Source organism: Salvia miltiorrhiza, chromosome 4 (assembly GCF_028751815.1).
Source record: "Salvia miltiorrhiza cultivar Shanhuang (shh) chromosome 4, IMPLAD_Smil_shh, whole genome shotgun sequence".
NCBI lineage: Eukaryota > Viridiplantae > Streptophyta > Magnoliopsida > Lamiales > Lamiaceae > Salvia > Salvia miltiorrhiza.
The window spans coordinates 55,387,494-55,405,034 of NC_080390.1; the positions used below are offsets into that span (position 1 = coordinate 55,387,494).

Genomic DNA, 17,541 nt, shown 5'->3' on the forward strand with positions numbered 1-17,541 from the left:
TGATATTTAACTTATTATAAATAATTGAGCTATTGACATTAAAAAAAAAAATACTACACGCATTGTGAGATGGATAAAAATGAGAAAATGTGCATACCTGTTTTGACAGATGGGGGGAGTATTAATTAAATTGAAAAAGAAGCATAATATATGGTTTAAATTAAACTTAAACGTATGTACGCCAAAATTCTAATTGAATGTTTGTGTATATATATATTGACCGTTGACGTATACCCAAGTCAAAGGCAACAGTGTAGGCCCCACCACCACATTTTACACAGAATCAGCATCAACTCCCTCTCCCTCTCCCTCTCCCGCTCTCTCCACTCCCGCTGCTATCCGACGCCACTCTCCCCGCTGGCAAAACCGATAAAAACAAAACCACAGAGCAAAAAAAAAGAAAAAGATTCCTCTCCTTTTCCGCCACACCCACAATCCTTTTCTCCTCCTCCACCACCGCCATGCCGCTTTAGCCCAAAACAAAATTCCACTACTCTTCCCCACCATATTCACTCCTCTCATGGGCTGCGCCACCTCCAAGCTCGACGATTCCCCGGCGGTGGCGCTGTGCCGCGACCGCTGCGCCTCCCTCGACGAGGCCGTGCGCCGCCGCTTCGCCTTCGCGGAGGCGCACGCCGCGTACCTCCACTCCCTCAACGCCGTCGGCCTCTCCCTCGACCGCTTCTTCAGCCACGATCCCCTCCTCGCCGCCGATTCCGCTCCCCCGCTCCTCAACCTCCCGCCGCGGAGGAAGGGATCCGATTCCGGCTCGCATCTCCGCTTCCGCTCCGACTCCGACTCCGACGACGAGGAGAACGCCTCCGCGAATTCGGAGTCGTCGTCGCGCCAGCATGACGTCACCCCGCCGGATCACGCGGGCCTGAATTTAAATTTGAATTTAAATTATATGAGGAATCAAACGACGCCGTCTGTGGCGCATACGCAGCTGCCGATGAGCGCGGAAACTATGCAAATTGATAGTCATCGGAATTTTTTCAACGGTTACTCAAATTACGGCGGCGGAGGTGGATTTTTGGGTGATTCTTCCGCGCCAGCTCCTTCGTCGGCTTCGACTTCGAACAACGCGCCGCCGCCCCCGCCTTCGCCGCCGAGGAGTTCGACGTGGGATTTTCTGAACCCTTTTGAGACCGTTGAGAAGTTCTACCCTGCTTACACCTCAAGCCACGATTCGAGAGAGGTGAGGGAGGAAGAAGGGATACCGGATTTGGAAGAAGATGCTGATGATGATGATGGTGATGCGGTGGTGGTGAAGCTCGTGGATTTAGCGCCGCCGCGAGAGCAAGCTCCGGTGAAAAACGACGTGGATTCAAAGCAAAACGTCAATAAGAGTGCAGTTATTGCTGAGAAAAGCTCCAAAAATGGATTCAAGGATGATTTCGAGGTATTGAAAGAGATTCAATTTCAATTCGAGCGTGCCTCGCAGTGTGGAAAGGATCTCTCTGAATTTCTCGAGGTGGGGAAACTGCCATACAAACACAAACATGGTAAAAATCTGATTGATTTTTTTGATTTCGAATTGTGTGATTTCCAATTAAACCTTTTATGTTTGATTCAAACATTTCTGATTGCAGTTTCTTCCAAGATACTGCATTTAACTGCAGTCTCCTTCCAGCATGAATCTAAAGCCTCTGATAATGGTGAGCCTGCCTTCATAGATGTGCTTCAAGATGTCGAACTCAAATCTAAAAGTCTTTCTTCCGTTTTGCACAAACTTCATCTATGGGAGAAGAAATTATACGAAGAAGTTAAGGTACACAGTGATTTCCTTCATTTAATTTATCTCCTTGTTTTTTAGCTTCTTTTAACATTAATTCTCTGCTTTTGAACCTTTCTCACAGTTGTAATTTGTTGTGTTTCTTCTATATATCCACTAAACATGATCACAAACATTTAATTTCTCAACCATATTTTCGGATGCACAGAGCGTTGGAGTAAATATCTGCTGTTGAACAAGAAGTTGTGAAGCAGCATAAAAGTTGTGCCATTATTGAACTTGATTTTCTGTTTTTCATCAATATGTTTCGCGAGTACTATGTATAAACCGAAAGGGGCATTGAATTCTTTCAAATTACATCGTCTCGTCTCGTCTTGCTTGCTCTGCATTTGTTGTATTTGATCCTATTATGCATTATTTAGCAAACATCTTGGTTCATTGAAACTATAACTCATGAGGGCATTCAAGATCTTTCTTTGTGTTGATGATAAAAGGGAGGGATTGTATGAATCATTCTTTGCAACTACTAGTTTTGTAACCTGTTTCAGGTTGAGGAGAAAATGAGGGTTGATCATGAGCGGAGGGCGAAAAAGATGAAGCATATGGACGAAAGAGGATCCGAGTCACACAAAGTCGAGGCAACGAGGACTTTGGTTAGGAATCTTTCGACCAAAATGAAAGTTGCGATTCAGGTGGTTGATAAGATCTCGATGAAGATAAACAGGTTGAGGGATGAGGAGTTGTGGCCACAGCTACATGAATTCATTCAAGGGTATGTATGTATGTGTTTATTCAAATGCATATTTCCTATTATTAGTATTTGGAAGCAAGTTGGATAGGTACAAAACTACATTGTGACAGAGTTTTTGTGGTGTAACTCCAAATTCTGCTCTGTCATATGCTAGGTTAACTAGAATGTGGAAGATGATGCTCGAGTGCCACAGCAATCAGTGTCGAGCGATTGGAGAAGCCAAGCGTCTAGACACCATCGCGTCCCAGAAGCACTTCACGGATGCTCAATTTGAGGCCACTCGCCAGCTTCAGCACGATGTTGTCAAATGGACTCTGTGGTTCTCTCGTTGGGTTGGTGCGCTGAAGGGCTACGTCCGAGCATTGAACAGCTGGCTTATGAAGTGCCTGCTCTACGTACCCGAAGAAACCCCAGACGGGGTGGTGCCATTCTCCCCCGGTAGGATGGGTGCCCCAGCAGTGTTCGTTGTGTGCAACCAGTGGTCGCAATCAATGGACAGAATCTCCGAGAGGGAAGTGGTGGATTGTATGAGCGAGTTTGCCTCGAACGTGCTCTGGGTGTGGGACAGGGACAAGGCGGAGATGCGTCAGAAGATGGTGGCGGATAGGGATGAGAGGAAGCTCAAGAGCCTTGACAGGGAAGATCAGAAGATGCAGAAGGAGATTCAGTCATTAGAGAGGAAGATGGTGATGATGATTCCCAATGATGCACGTGTCGTGTATCAGAGCGAGACCAGTAGAGGAGGGGGTCTGCAGGCGAGCCTGCAACGTGTTCTTGAGGCCGTGGGGAAGTTCACGAGTAACGCCTTGAAAGTGCACGAGGAGATCTTGCAACGTGTCGAGGAGGATCATCGAAACAAACAAGTTTCCTAGCTAGTGTGTTGAGGTTGTTGCTTCAATCTCTCATCTAATCTCTACTGCTTTGATTTGCAGAAAATGGAGGCGAAATCGGAGTGTAAATGGAAGGATTTCTTGTGGAAGATAGAAGTAAGCTATCAATTTTGTAAAGTCGTGTTTAGTAAATGTATAAAACTTTCTAGCTGTTGTTATATACACATTTGCAGTGGCAGAGCCCCCTGAATTTTTTTGGGGCATTACCTACATTTTAGGTAATTTTTTTTAATTAAAAGACGAATATAATATTAATAATAACGAACAATATTATCATAAATTAGTTTAAATAGATTACAACCCAGTTTCAATACACTACAAATAAGAATTTGGCCATTTTGTACATTTTAGACATTTTTTTTTATTAAAAGACAAGTATAACAGTCATAATTTTGTTTTGTTTTGAAGAAAGTATAATAGTAATAATAACAAACAACATTTTTCTAGATTATATAGTTTCAATAGATTACAAACTAGTTTCAATACACTACAATTTTTTTTGAACATGTCGTACATTTTAGGCATTTTTTTATTAAACGACAGATAATAACGAATAACATTTTCGTAGATTATATAATTTCAATACATATAGTTAGATACAAAGTATTTTGTTAAGATCTTGGTCATTAATTTGATAAGCCTTCAAATATAAAATGAATTACTATTCATCGAGGCATTAAACACAAAGAATCATGCGAGTAGATCGCAGGTGGTTACAGTTTACAGTAGGTGTGTTTGCTTTGAGGTATAAGCAAGGAATAAACTACATTTACCACCTTATACCTCGTTTGCTTTAATGTATGAAAAAATCTGGGCAGGTTGTATAATTTTTCGGGCAGCTCCTAATCCATTGAAAAAAGGATAATTTTATACCTAAGAATGAGTGGTATAATTTTATACCACCTTATAAGGACCTTATAAGGAGTGGATAAATATATTATCCTTCAAACCAAACAAGATGTAAAAATTGTGGTCCTCACTTTAAGTGATAAATTTATACATCATTATATTATCCCTCCATTTAGAGGGATAAAAAACAAACACACCCTAAGATTAATTATAATGTAAAAGAGTGTAAAGATGTATGAAGTCATATTAATTTATTGTACTGAAAATTGATTACTCAAATAAGAAATATGCCGAATCAAAAAAAAATGCAAGTCAAGTCAAGTGGAACAGAATGAGAGTATCAATTGAATATTACTCATTCCGTCTATATATCACTCACAATATAATTAACTATTATTATTAACATTATTTTTAAATAAAATTTATTCTCCACTCATAATATATTAATTATTTTTATTAAAATATGTATCATTTTTTTCTAAGATCGTATTTTGTGGACGGAGGGAGTATCAGTCATACATAAATGTAATAGTATAGAAGATTGAGAACCAAACAAAAATGCTAACAGTCGCCCTTTCTCGGAACAACCAAACAGTCGGTGGAGCTGGTGTGGTGCACAAACACAATCCCACATCGCAACTCCAAGAAATCCTCCTTGTCCCCTCATCTCCATCATATATAATACACCCAAATTCAATTCCCTCAAAATTAACAAACAAAAAACACAATGATCTCGAAATCTAAAATCCTTAGCCACACTCGCTCCTCCAGCCTCCCCTCCCGATCCCACCCTCTCATCCCCCAATTCAACGACCATCTCCACCGCCTCCGCGCCGCCACCGCCGCCTCCGACGCCACCTCCCTCCCATCCCTCGCCGAAAACCTAACCAACCTTGACAACCTCCACGGCTGCATCGGCGACCTCCTCCTCCTCCGACACACGCGGCGGGTATTCCGCCGCGAGCGCGGCGAGAAATGGGCCGAACAGGTCCTCGACGGATACCTCGGCCTCGTCGACGCCTGGGCTACCGCCAAGGACCTGCTCTCCCACGCCAGGGAGCACGTGCTCCGCCTCCTCTCCCTCCTGAGACGGAGACGGAGACGGGACCTCTCCGCCTTCCTCGCCTCGAGGAAGGCGGCGAGGAAGTCCGCGCAGAGGACCTTGAGAAACATCACCGGCTTGAAGCACAAACCCTCCGCCGTGGCGCTGGACAGAGACGCCGAGACCATCGCCGTGATAAGCATGCTGAAGGAGGCCGAGGCGGCGACCCTCGACCTCGTCGAGTCCCTGCTGTGCAGCGTCGCCGGCGCCCGGAGGCTCGGCGGCGGATGGTCGCTGGTGTCGAGGCTCATCAGCTCGAGAAATTGCTCGGGACAAGATCGTGATCGTGGTCGTGGTCGTGATCGTGATGATCACAAGCAGCACATTCTCGAGTTTTGTGAGCTCGACGCTGCCTTGGAAAAGCTTGTTAGTTTGAGGAGATTCGACGGCGGCGATGGCGGCGGCGTTTCGGCGCAGGTTGATGAGCTCCGGCTGCAGTTGACGGAGACGGAGGGAAGCCTCGGTGTCTTGGAAGAGAAAGTTGAGGCTTTGTTCAAGCGTTTGATAAGAACTAGAGTTTCACTACTTAACATGCAGAGCAATTAATTACGTAATTAGCTTCTAAATTTAGGGACGATATCCAATTATATTCTAACCTTTAATTTCCATATTGCGAAAATAGCAAAAGGAAATTCTATCAATGTAAATAAAAATGTGGAAATATTACTGATCATTTTTACTATACACGCTTACAGAATTTATACAAATTTTTGTGTAATCAAAATTCGTGTAACAGTATTATATATTTACACTATTACATGAATTTGCACAAATTTTTTTGTATAATCATAAAAAAAAAATTAAAAAAAATTGTGTAAGGGTATTAAAGTAACTAATATGTTTCTGGAAGCGAAACGATGAGACGAGCAATATCGTTGCTTTGTGCAGTACAAGCCCTAATTCAGTTGTTTCAGGCCCTTTTAATTTATTTTTGTTTTAGGCGGCGTTTATTACGCATGGTCGATAAGATGCATGATTGAATATTTTTATTCTCAACAGTATGATTTCTCCTATTCCATCCTTTTATTGAAATAAGAATCAAGCAAAACTAGCTTAAACGATAGAAATAATCAAGGGCATTGGAGTATATATCTTAAATTTTCAATCCATCAAAGTAAACAAGAGATTAATCTTACTATTTTTATCTATCGAGGTTAATCCTTCAAAGTAAACGCCTTTTTAAATTTTTAAATAAATTTCATTTTATCTAAGTGTATTCCTCCCGTGATCACAGTGTGACACGTTGAGTTTGAAGGTTTTGCTTCATAATTTGTGGGTGTTTTGGCATTAAATTTGCATGTTGTGTTAGAAATGGATATTGAGCTCATTCCTCCCTTAAAAGGCCTTATAAGGGAGAGGGTTGCCTCACCATATAGAGTGGCTCATGCCACTATCTCCAATCCAATGTGAGACACTTCAATACACCCCGCACGCGCAACATGGACTTTCCCAAACGCCATCTGTTGACAACGATATTGGGGGGGGGGGGGGGGGCATCATTGGATTGGGTTGGCTCTGATACCATGTTAGAAATGGATATTTTATAAGAGAGAGGGTTGCCTCACCATATAAAGTGGCTCATGCCACTATCTCCAATCCAATGTGAGACACTTCAATATGTTGCAAGTGAAGGAAACATGATCCACACAGCACACGAAGGGTTTAAATTTTCATAGTTTATAATGATATCAGAGTTGTCGAGATTCCAGTTGCCTCTAAGGACAGGACAATCACTGACCAAATCATTAATGCGATTTATTTTCATTTAATTATGTAAAACCCACGCTTTCAGAATTGTGGAAATAATTAATTAGATTAATAATGGCAGAGGAAATTTGTCTTTTTCTGCTAATCGACAGCTTCAATCCATTCGTGTGCAAGATCGTGATGTTGATTCAGATCCTACCAGCCTATATTTTTTGAGATACACTCAGATTTTTTTTTTGGAAAATAAATAAATAAATATTATAAATAGATGGAAACTTGGGTTGCAAATTCAATAAATCTATGTAAAGTCGTGTGATTATTTGCCACTGAAGCCGCTCGTGCAATTCTAATTAATTAACTAAATTTAATTAAATACGCATTTGCATGCGTGGAGTTACGCTTAGGAAACTATTAAAGGGAAAAATGTATATGAGAGTTTCTTGCACCAGTAAATTATTAATTAAAAAGCAGACTTCTAACTTATTACAATGCGAAACTAGAAATAATTAAAGTGATGGAAAATGATGTATATTTAGTAGTTTATTTCAATTATTTTTCTATTTTAATTATTAGGTTTATTTATTTATATCTTTTGCTTCAGTATTATCGGCTCGACTTGTTTAATTATTTAATTCATATATAAGAGATTTCTTTATGTATTCCACCTTAGAAGAACTAGCTAGGGTTTTGTTGTTCGATTCTTTACTGTTTAGAACGTATTATCCACAATGTTATTCGTCCGTACTTTCTCAGTCCCATTAATAATGAGTCAAAATTCACTTTATGGTGTTCCATTTATAATGGCCCAAAATCCACTTTATACCTTAAAATAAGTGGGGTTTCATTACTCATATATTATTAAAAAAAAGGCGTGAAATGTCTTTACTTTATAACTTTAAACAACACTTTTTTAATATGTGTGTCCTAAAAAAAAAGTGGAATCTTCTTCTTCGTGACTTCATTTAGAGGTGCATGCCTCAGAGTTAAACAACAATGGCAACTCATTTATGTTTAGCTGCATGTCAAGAGGAATCATGTGGGAAGACAAAATTATAATGCTATAACCTCTTCACAGACAACAAAAGGCATTCTTTTTTTTTCTTTTTTTTTTGAGTGAAACAACAAAAGGCATTCTTACTCATGCTAATAATGTGGATCAGCCCTCCAAATTTCCCAAACATATATTAGTAATTAAAAGTAGCTCTTTTTTTTTTTTTTTGTCCTAACGCTTGGAAACATCGCACAAACCACGCCACAATAGCTGTGAAATCCAGATCAAGATCACATTGCTCCTTAATTAATTTCACCATCTTCACCACTATATATACAATAGCTGGATTTGCTCTTGCAAATGAGCCTTGTTGAAGGAGGTATGCAAGTCGAAGAGGAGCTCATGAATCTCTCCAAAGAGGTGGAATCCAGCATTTGGAATCTTGAAGAGGAGTTGGAATGCTTGTTTAGACAGCTGATTAGAAGAAGAGTGTTGCTCCTCAACATTAACTCAACCACTAGCTAGGCTTTGTACACTTTGTATATTTTTACATTTAAGAGGTGTTTATTACTTAGAGCGATAAGATGGATAAATAAAAATAGTAGTATTACGTGTGCATATGTTGGCCAAGCGGTAAAACCTTAATGCCGAAGGCCAAAGGTCTTGAGTTCGAGTCTCCTATGTCGGCCTTAATTTACTGGAAACGAAACTACTGAGATTTCATATATCTAAAAAATCTCAAATGAGGCTATATTTTCTTACATTTTGAGTTTGAATCGAAAATAATTTTTTTTACGTCTATTGTACAACGATTTACATAAAATACTGGTAATTTGATGATTTTGAACGAATAAAAAACATCTTTTATTTGGTGGGGCCTCTTAATTAAGCCCCCACACTTGACTCTTCTCGAGTCTGCCACTAATTTATGAGTGAATTCACTACAAGAAAACTCACATGACACCGACGGACTTAACGACGAAAACATTCTGTCTTTGTTCTACGACGGACGGGCAACAGTATACCGACGGAATATTCGATTTTATAGACAAAATATTCCATCGGTATCCTACCCGTTTCTTGTAGTGACTTTTATTTATGAAACATAATATTGTCACTGTTATGTATATATGTCTTATATTCAAGGTTATCACACTTGATGATGAGTTCGTTTCAAATAAAATTCTAAACAATAATCAAACCTTAATTAGTTTACAAATTGAATTAGTTAGTGTGACAATTAAGTTTGAGCGCTAGCAGCGGGGAAACTTACACCATATTGCATAAGTTTCGAGATTCCCATTGAATAAATATTGAATCTCTGGAATTATATTTGCTTTTCTTTAATTAGGTCCGAACAATAAACCACACACGCACTATTAAGTTAACATATCTAATTATCTCACGTTTAAGAGTTCTGAGAAATAGATTCCAAACCAAATCGATATATGAAAACGGAAAAATATTTCTGTAGGCATGTTTTTGTTGAAATTAAATCTTGTTGAAGGTTCATCACAAGGAAAGTTCATCATATGCTTGATCTGTGAGGAGAATCTTGCATCAAATAAACGTGGCCTACTTAAATTTAATGTTTGTATACTGCGATTAATTAAGGCCACCACACGAGTGGCTTCAAATAGTTTAGTGAAATCGGAGCTGTCAAGATTCCAGTTGCCTGTTCAGACAAGACAAGCAAGGTGATTCCAGTTGGGGGAAGAAAAAAAAAAGGATAAAAAATGCAGAGGAAAAAAAGAAATTTGTCGTTTGTGCTAATCGACAACTTGAATCCATTCGTGTGCACAGCTCTTCAAATCCACTTTATACCTTAAAATTAATAAGTGGGGTTTCATTACTCATATATTATTAAAATAAAAAAGCGTGAAATGTCTTTACTTTATAACTTTAAACAACACTTTTTTAATATGTGTGTCCTAAAAAAAAAAGTGGAACGTGACTTCATTTAGAGGTGCATGCCTCAGAGTTAAACAACAATGGCAATTGGCAACTCATTTATGTTTAGCTGTCAAGAGGAATCATGTGGGAAGACAAAATTATAATGCTATAACCTCTTCACAGACAACAAAAGGCATTCTTTTTTTTTTCTTTTTTTTTTGAGTGAAACAACAAAAGGCATTCTTACTCATGCTAATTGTAGAGAATAAAGATATAAAACATATTGAAGGAGAAGAAGTAGGAAGGTGTATTTATATTGGAGAAAAGAGTACATATTTATATGTAAGAGAACTATCACAACTAGGAACACTAAACCAATGTGGGATACTTATTACTATTCATAACACTCCCCCTCAAGCTGGAGCATATATGTTAATCATATCCAGCTTGATACACAACTCAGAGAAACGCTTGCCTCCCAACGGTTTAGTGAAGATATCAGCAATTTGATCTGACGAAGAAGTGAACGGAGTAGAAATAGTTTGGTTCAATACACACTCACGAATGAAATGGCAGTCAACCTCAATATGTTTAGTCCGTTCATGAAAAACTGGATTGTTAGCAATGTAAATAGCTGCTTGGTTATCACAGTGCATGGGTAATGGTTCATTGAAAGTGAATCCTAATTCCCCAAGCAGATTCTTCACACCAATCATCTCAGTTGCAGTATGAGCCATAGCTCTATACTCAGCCTCGGCTGAAGATCTAGCAACTGTTTGTTGTTTCTTGCTCCTCCAAGTTATCAAATTTCCACCCAAGTAAGTACAGTATCCAGATGTCGATTTCCGATCAATTTTAGAGCCAGCATAATCAGCATCAGAGTACCCTTCAATTTTTAGATGACCATTTTTTTTAAAGAACAATCCTTTTCCCGGAGATTTCTTGATATATCGAAGAATTCGAATAGCAGCTTCCCAATGAACTTGTTTAGGCTTATCCAAGAAACGACTAACCAAACCAACCGCAAAAGAAATATCAGGCCGTGTCACTGTCAAGTAGATAAGTTTCCCAACAAGACGTCTGTACTTAGCTTTGTCCTCCAAGAAATCTTCACTCTCATCCCAGACATTCGGGTCAATATCCATAGGAGTATCAACCGGCTTCGTTCCCAACAACCCGGTTTCTTTAAGTAAATCAGTAGCATACTTCTGCTGAGACAGAGAAATTCCATACTTGCTGTGAGCAATTTCAATTCCCAAGAAGTACTTGGGACGTCCCAAATCCTTAATAACGAATTGTTCTTGCAAGTATGCCTTTGTATCAGCAATTCCTTGTACATCACTCCCAGATATAAGGATGTCATCGACATAGACAACGAGAATGACAATTCCAGAGGCTTGATGGCGCACAAAAACAGAGTGGTCAGACTTGCATTGCTTAAACCCAATTTTGCTGAGAACACTACTAAACTTGTCAAACCATGCCTTCGGACTTTGCTTAAGACCATAAATAGCCTTCTTAAGACAACACACCTTAGTAGAATCCTCCCCCTGAGCAACATACCCAGGAGGTTGCTCCATATAAACAGTTGGAGATATATCGCCATAGAGAAAAGCATTCTTCACATCAAGCTGATACATAGGCCAAGAAAGATTAACAGCCAAGGAGAACAAGATGCGAATGGAGTTCAAACGAGCGGTGGGAGAGAATGTCTCAAAGTAATCCACACCATAAGTCTGTGTAAAACCTTTTGCTACAAGGCGGGCTTTGTACCGATCAATGGTACCATCAGCAAGAAACTTGATAGTGAACACCCAACGACAAGAAACAATAACAGCAGAAACAGGAGCAGTTGCTAGAACCCAAGTGCCACGAGATAAAAGGGCACACATCTCCTCATCCATAGCAGCCTTCCAATGCGGATGTTTGAGTGCCTCAAGGTAAGAAATTGGAATATCTGTAGAGAAAAGGGAAAGAGCAAAAGACCGAAAAGAAAGACTCAAACAGGCAAAAGAGACATAGTTAGACATTGGATGGCGAGTGGTACAAGTACGTTTACCTTTGCGTATAGCGATAGGTAAGTCATCTGTGTTGGCAGGTTGGTCATCCTCAGAATCTGCAGAAGAAGATAACTCGGGTGGAGAACATGAGGCCGGTTCAACAACAGTCTCTGGAACTGGTGCGGGACGAGGACGACGGGTATACACTTGTAAGGGTTGAGTAGGAGGAGAAACTATCGCCGGTATAGGCAAAGGAGCAGATTGTAACTTATTTTGAGAAGTAGTGCTAGTATGAGGAAAAAAAGGAAGAGATTCAAAGAAGGTGACATCGGCACAGACATAGTGACGTTTGGTAAGAGGGTCAAGACATCTATACCCTTTCTGTGTTCTAGAATACCCGAGAAAAACACACTTAATAGAACGAGGAGATAACTTATCTAACCCAGGACTTAGATCATGAACAAAACAAACACACCCAAAAATGCGAGGAGGGACAGGGTAAAGAGGTTTGTCAGGATGAAGATACGAAAAAGGAATATCTCCATGAAGCACACTAGAAGGCATTCTATTAATGAGAAAACATGCCGTAAGAACAGCATCACCCCATAACCACTTAGGAACCCGCATATGAGACATAAGAGTACGAGCAACATCCAAAATATGACGGTGTTTTCGTTCTGCAACTCCATTTTGTTGGGAAGTATGTGAGCAGGAAGTTTGATGAATTATGCCACGAGAATCACAAAAAGATGAAATAGATTTTTGAGTGAATTCAAGAGCATTATCAGTGCGAAGAATACGCAAATCGACAGAATATTGAGTTTTTATTTCATGATAAAAAGAGTTTAGTATAGCAGGGACTCCAGTTCTCTGTTTGAGCAAATACACCCATGTCATACGCGAATAATCATCAACCAAGACCATAAAATATCTGAAACCCCCTCTAGACTCAACTCGACTCTGACCCCAAACATCACAATGAACAAGCTCAAAAGCAAATGAACTACGTTTATCAATTCTAGAAGGAAAATATGTGCGATGGTGCTTGCCCAACTCACAAGACTCACATTGAAATTCAACAGACGAAGTAGGAATTAAACTGCGAAGACTAGACGGCGACGGATGACCAAGGCGACAATGCCACTGATATGGAGTCACGGTGGCAGAGAGAGCACGCGAAGGTGCCGGAATACCATAATCCAAGTAGTAAACCCCGTCACGCTCATGTCCTCCACCAATCGTCTTCTTCGTCTGCAGGTCCTGAAAGGTAACAAAGGTAGGAAAAAAAGTGACAGAGCAATTGTGAGTTTTGGTAAGTTGACTAACCGATAATAAGCTAACGGGAAATTTAGAAGCAAACATGACATTGTTAAGAGTTAATTGAGGAGTAGGACGGACAACACCACTCCCCGTCACCGAAGAATAGGTGCCATCAGCGACACGGACAGAAGGTAAGGATGAAGGAGTAAAAGATGTCAAAAGAGATTTAGTACCAGTAATATGAACAGAGGCACCAGAATCTACCAACCAAGACTTACCATGAGACACTGCAAACGCACCTGCAGAAGCAACTATAGGAGAGGCTGCACTAGTAGATGGAGCAGTACCAGATGACAAATTGATGGATTGGATCAGTTTGTCGTATTGAGCCCGTGAGAGCGAGACCGTATCATCACTGGAGGAAGACTGAGGATCAGGAACAACTGTATGAGCCCGACCTGGTTTGCCAAAGGTTTTCCAACAATTTTCAGAAGTGTGGTTGGTTCGGTGGCAATACTCACAATAACGATCAGAACCGCGACCTCGGCCACGACCTCGTTCACCACTACGGCCACGACCACGACCACCGTAAGAATTTTGACCGTGAGCATAATTTTGATTCTGAACAGCCTGGCTGGAGGGCGAAAAAGAGGCATTAACATGAGAATTCTGACCGCGAGCAGCCATGGCAGAAGAATTAGGTGAAGTAGCATCATCGGTACGACCAGTGGAAACCCGCAACACACGAGATAAGGCATTGGATAATGATGGAACATTATCACTTGATAACAGGCTGTCACGAACTGGTCGGAGATCAGCATCCAAACCTGATAAGAATTTGGCAACCATGAACTCTTCCCACTGTGTGGCCCGCTGAGTGACAGAACATGATAGTGGATGATAAACAAGAATTTCATCAGCAAGTCCCTTGAGTGTAGAGAAATAGTCATTAACTGATTGGCCAGACTGAGTATGAGAGAAAAGTTTCTCATATAACTCGAAGACACGAGATACGTTCTTGTCATTAGAATACATCTGCCGCAATGTATCCCACATGTCCTTAGCAGTTTCTAAGAACATGATATTCTTACTAACAGAGTCTTCAAGACTATTCAAAAGCCAAGTCATGACAGCACAATCGTCGGCACTCCAGGCATCATATTTGAGATCCGTAGAAGCAACTGGATCACTTAGAACATGTGTTTTCTTTTTCTGAGAGCCTAAGAACAATAGAAAGGCACGAGACCAGAGAAGATAATTGGAACCATTCAATTTTATGGTGGTTCCTAGGGCAGCGGATTTTGAATCAGACATGATGTAAAAGGATTAGAAAACTGAAACCCTATATAGAGAATAGACAGCAGCGGTGGCTGAGAACAAAAGCTAGAGAGGGAGGCTGTGCGACGGGGAGACCCGAGCAGCAATAGTAGTGCCAGCCGGAGAGAAGGACGGCCGGAGAGATGAAGGAAAAAAAAAAAAAAAAAAAGAACAAAAATTTCTGATGTGGAAGATCAGACAATGCTGCAACCACAGAGCATACTTATAGGAATAGAAAAAAAAAAAACTATTCATAAATACGTAAAGTACTATTCATAAATACATACAATACTATTCATAAATACGTACAGTAGAAAAAATTATCAGGTATCTAACATGCTCTGATACCATGTAGAGAATAAAGATATAGTAAAACATATTGAAGGAGAAGAAGTAGGAAGGTGTATTTATATTGGAGAAAAGAGTACATATTTATATGTAAGAGAACTATCACAACTAGGAACACTAAACCAATGTGGGATACTTATTACTATTCATAACACTAATAATGTGGATCAGCCCTCCAAATTTCCCAAACATATATTAGTAATTAAGAAATGTTCAAGTAGCTCTTTTTTTTTTTTGTCCTAACGCTTGGAAACATCGCACAAACCACGCCACAATAGCTGTGAAATCCAGATCAAGATCACATTGCTCCTTAATTTCACCATCTTCACCACTATATATACAATAGCTGGATTTGCTCTTGCAAATGAGCCTTGTTGAAGGAGGTATGCAAGTCGAAGAGGAGCTCATGAATCTCTCCAAAGAGGTGGAATCCAGCATTTGGAATCTTGAAGAGGAGTTGGAATGCTTGTTTAGACAGCTGATTAGAACAAGAGTGTTGCTCCTCAACATTCTCAACCACTAGCTAGGCTTGGTACACTTTGTATATTTTTACATTTAAGAGGTGTTTATTACTTAGAGCGATAAGATGGATAAATAAAAATAGTAGTATTACGTGTGCATGTGTTGGCCAAGCGGTAAAACCTTAATGCCGAAGGCCAAAGGTCTTGGGTTCGAGTCTCCTATGTCGGCCTTAATTTACTGGAAAAGAAACTACTGAGATTTATTTTCTTACATTTTGAGTTTGAGTCGAAAATAATTTTTTTCACGTCTATTGTACAACGATTTACATAAAATACTGGTAATTTGATGATTTTGAACGAATAAAAAACATCTTTTATTTGGTGGGGACTCTTATACCCCACTTGGCTCTTCTCGAGTCTGCCACTAATTTATGAGTAAACTCACTACAAGAGAACTCACATGACACCGACGGACTTAACGACGAAAAACATTTTGTCTTTGTTCTACGACGGACGAGCAACAGTATACCGACGGAATATTCGATTTTACAGACAAAATATTCCATCGGTATCCTGCAGTTTCTTGTAGTGACTTTTATTTATGAAACATAATATTGTCACTGTTATGTATATATGTCTTATATTCAAGGTTATCACACTTGATGATGAGTTCGTTTCAAATAAAATTCTAAACAATAATCAAACCTTAATTAGTTTACAAATTGAATTAGTTAGTGTGACAATTAAGTTTGAGCGCTAGCAGCGGGGAAACTTACACCATATTGCATAAGTTTCGAGATTAATTCCCATTGAATATATATCAAATATTGAATCTCTGGAATTATATTTGCATTAATAGTTCTTTAATTAGGTCCGAACAATAAACCACACACGCACTATTAAGTTAACATATCTAATTATCTCACGTTTAAGATTTCTGAGAAAAAAGATTCCAAACCAAATCGATATATGAAAACGGAAAAATATTTCTGTAGACATGTTTTTGTTGAAATTAAATCTTGTTGAAGGTTCATCACAAGGAAAGTTCATCATATATGCTTGATCTGTGAGGAGAATCTTGCATCAAATAAACGTGGCCTACTTAAATTTAATGTTTGTATACTGCAATTAATTAAGGCCACCACACGAGTGGCTTCAAATAGTTCAGTGAAATCGGAGCTGTCAAGATTCCAGTTGCCTGTTCGGACAAGACAAGCAAGGTGATTCCAGTTGGGGGAAGGAAAAAAAAAAAGGATAAAAAATGCAGAGGAAAAAAAGAAATTTGTCGTTTGTGCTAATCGACAACTTGAATCCATTCGTGTGCACAGCTCTTCAAGATCGTGAGGTTGTGCTAATCTCACCAGCCACATTATACAATTTTTTTTTTTTTGAGATACACTTGGATTTTGGAATAAAAATTTTGATATGGAGGAAGGAGACTTGGTTTTGTCCTGCCTTGTTAAAACAAAAAAATATTAGTAAAAGATTATAGAAAAAAACTCTGTGAAAAAATAATAAAACTAACTAAATTCTTTTCAAATTTAAATAAATTAATTTTTTAAAGTAATTAACTTTTTTTTATTCAGACATATTTTTTCCAAATATGAAATAACACCACTGTTTATACAAACTCCAAATCGGACACTCTAGCTTAACCAAAAAAGAAAAGAGAAGTAAATGAAATGGGAGTTATACAACGATGATTAATATTCAAACTCATTCATTTTTTTTATATAAATTAATAGTATTAAATAAAAAAATTTAAAGGCTGCGTCAGAACGGACAATGATTAATATTCAAACTCATTCATGAAATCCTATGAATTTCTCCTGCTACAAACTTTTATTTTTTCCTTCAAATATTGCAGCTCATGATTTGTCATATATTGATATTAGCTGGCGGTGCAGCCGGAATCATGTGGATGTGACACACAATTATGACACTATAATTTCTTCAAGAGACAAAAAAAAAAAAAAAAACAAATGGCACTCGTGTGCTAACTAATTATAATGTGCATCACGTCAACCCTCGAAATTTCCTTCAATTATAAACTAAGTATATAATTAGGCGTAACACCTTGGTCTAAATGGTGGGAAACATTGCACAAACATCGCCACAAATAATTCTAAATCTAGATCACAATCACATTACTCCTCGTTGAAATTTGAGTATATGATTCCCCATGTCCCCTCCCCCCCTATAAATACTCACCAAAATTCATAATCTAACACAACTTA

The 17,541-nt window shown here is 39.1% G+C and overlaps 2 protein-coding genes across 2 annotated transcripts; both read left to right on the forward strand.

Annotated features, from left to right (window-relative positions):
* Positions 1 to 288: 288 nt before the first annotated feature.
* LOC131020873 (protein ALTERED PHOSPHATE STARVATION RESPONSE 1-like) lies at positions 289 to 3,571 on the forward strand. Its single transcript, XM_057949920.1, has 4 exons — positions 289 to 1,505; positions 1,593 to 1,771; positions 2,284 to 2,507; positions 2,641 to 3,571. Exons 1-4 carry the CDS (start codon positions 521 to 523, stop codon positions 3,356 to 3,358), a joined length of 2,106 nt encoding a protein of 701 aa, XP_057805903.1. The 5' UTR covers positions 289 to 520; the 3' UTR covers positions 3,359 to 3,571.
* Positions 3,572 to 4,935: 1,364 nt separating this feature from the next.
* Positions 4,936 to 6,011, forward strand: LOC131020874 (uncharacterized). Its single transcript, XM_057949921.1, has one exon. It carries the CDS (start codon positions 4,953 to 4,955, stop codon positions 5,871 to 5,873), a length of 921 nt encoding a protein of 306 aa, XP_057805904.1. The 5' UTR covers positions 4,936 to 4,952; the 3' UTR covers positions 5,874 to 6,011.
* The last annotated feature ends 11,530 nt before the right edge of the window (positions 6,012 to 17,541 follow it).

Excerpts from the sequence above, each read along its gene's own strand:
- LOC131020873 (XM_057949920.1), top strand. The coding sequence starts at position 521 with ATGGGCTGCGCCACCTCCAAGCTCGACGATTCCCCGGCGGTGGCGCTG. Across the intron at positions 1,772-2,283 it reads AATTATACGAAGAAGTTAAG|GTTGAGGAGAAAATGAGGGT; the intron begins GTACACAGTGAT and ends AACCTGTTTCAG. Across the intron at positions 2,508-2,640 it reads CTACATGAATTCATTCAAGG|GTTAACTAGAATGTGGAAGA; the intron begins GTATGTATGTAT and ends GTCATATGCTAG.
- LOC131020874 (XM_057949921.1), top strand. The coding sequence starts at position 4,953 with ATGATCTCGAAATCTAAAATCCTTAGCCACACTCGCTCCTCCAGCCTC.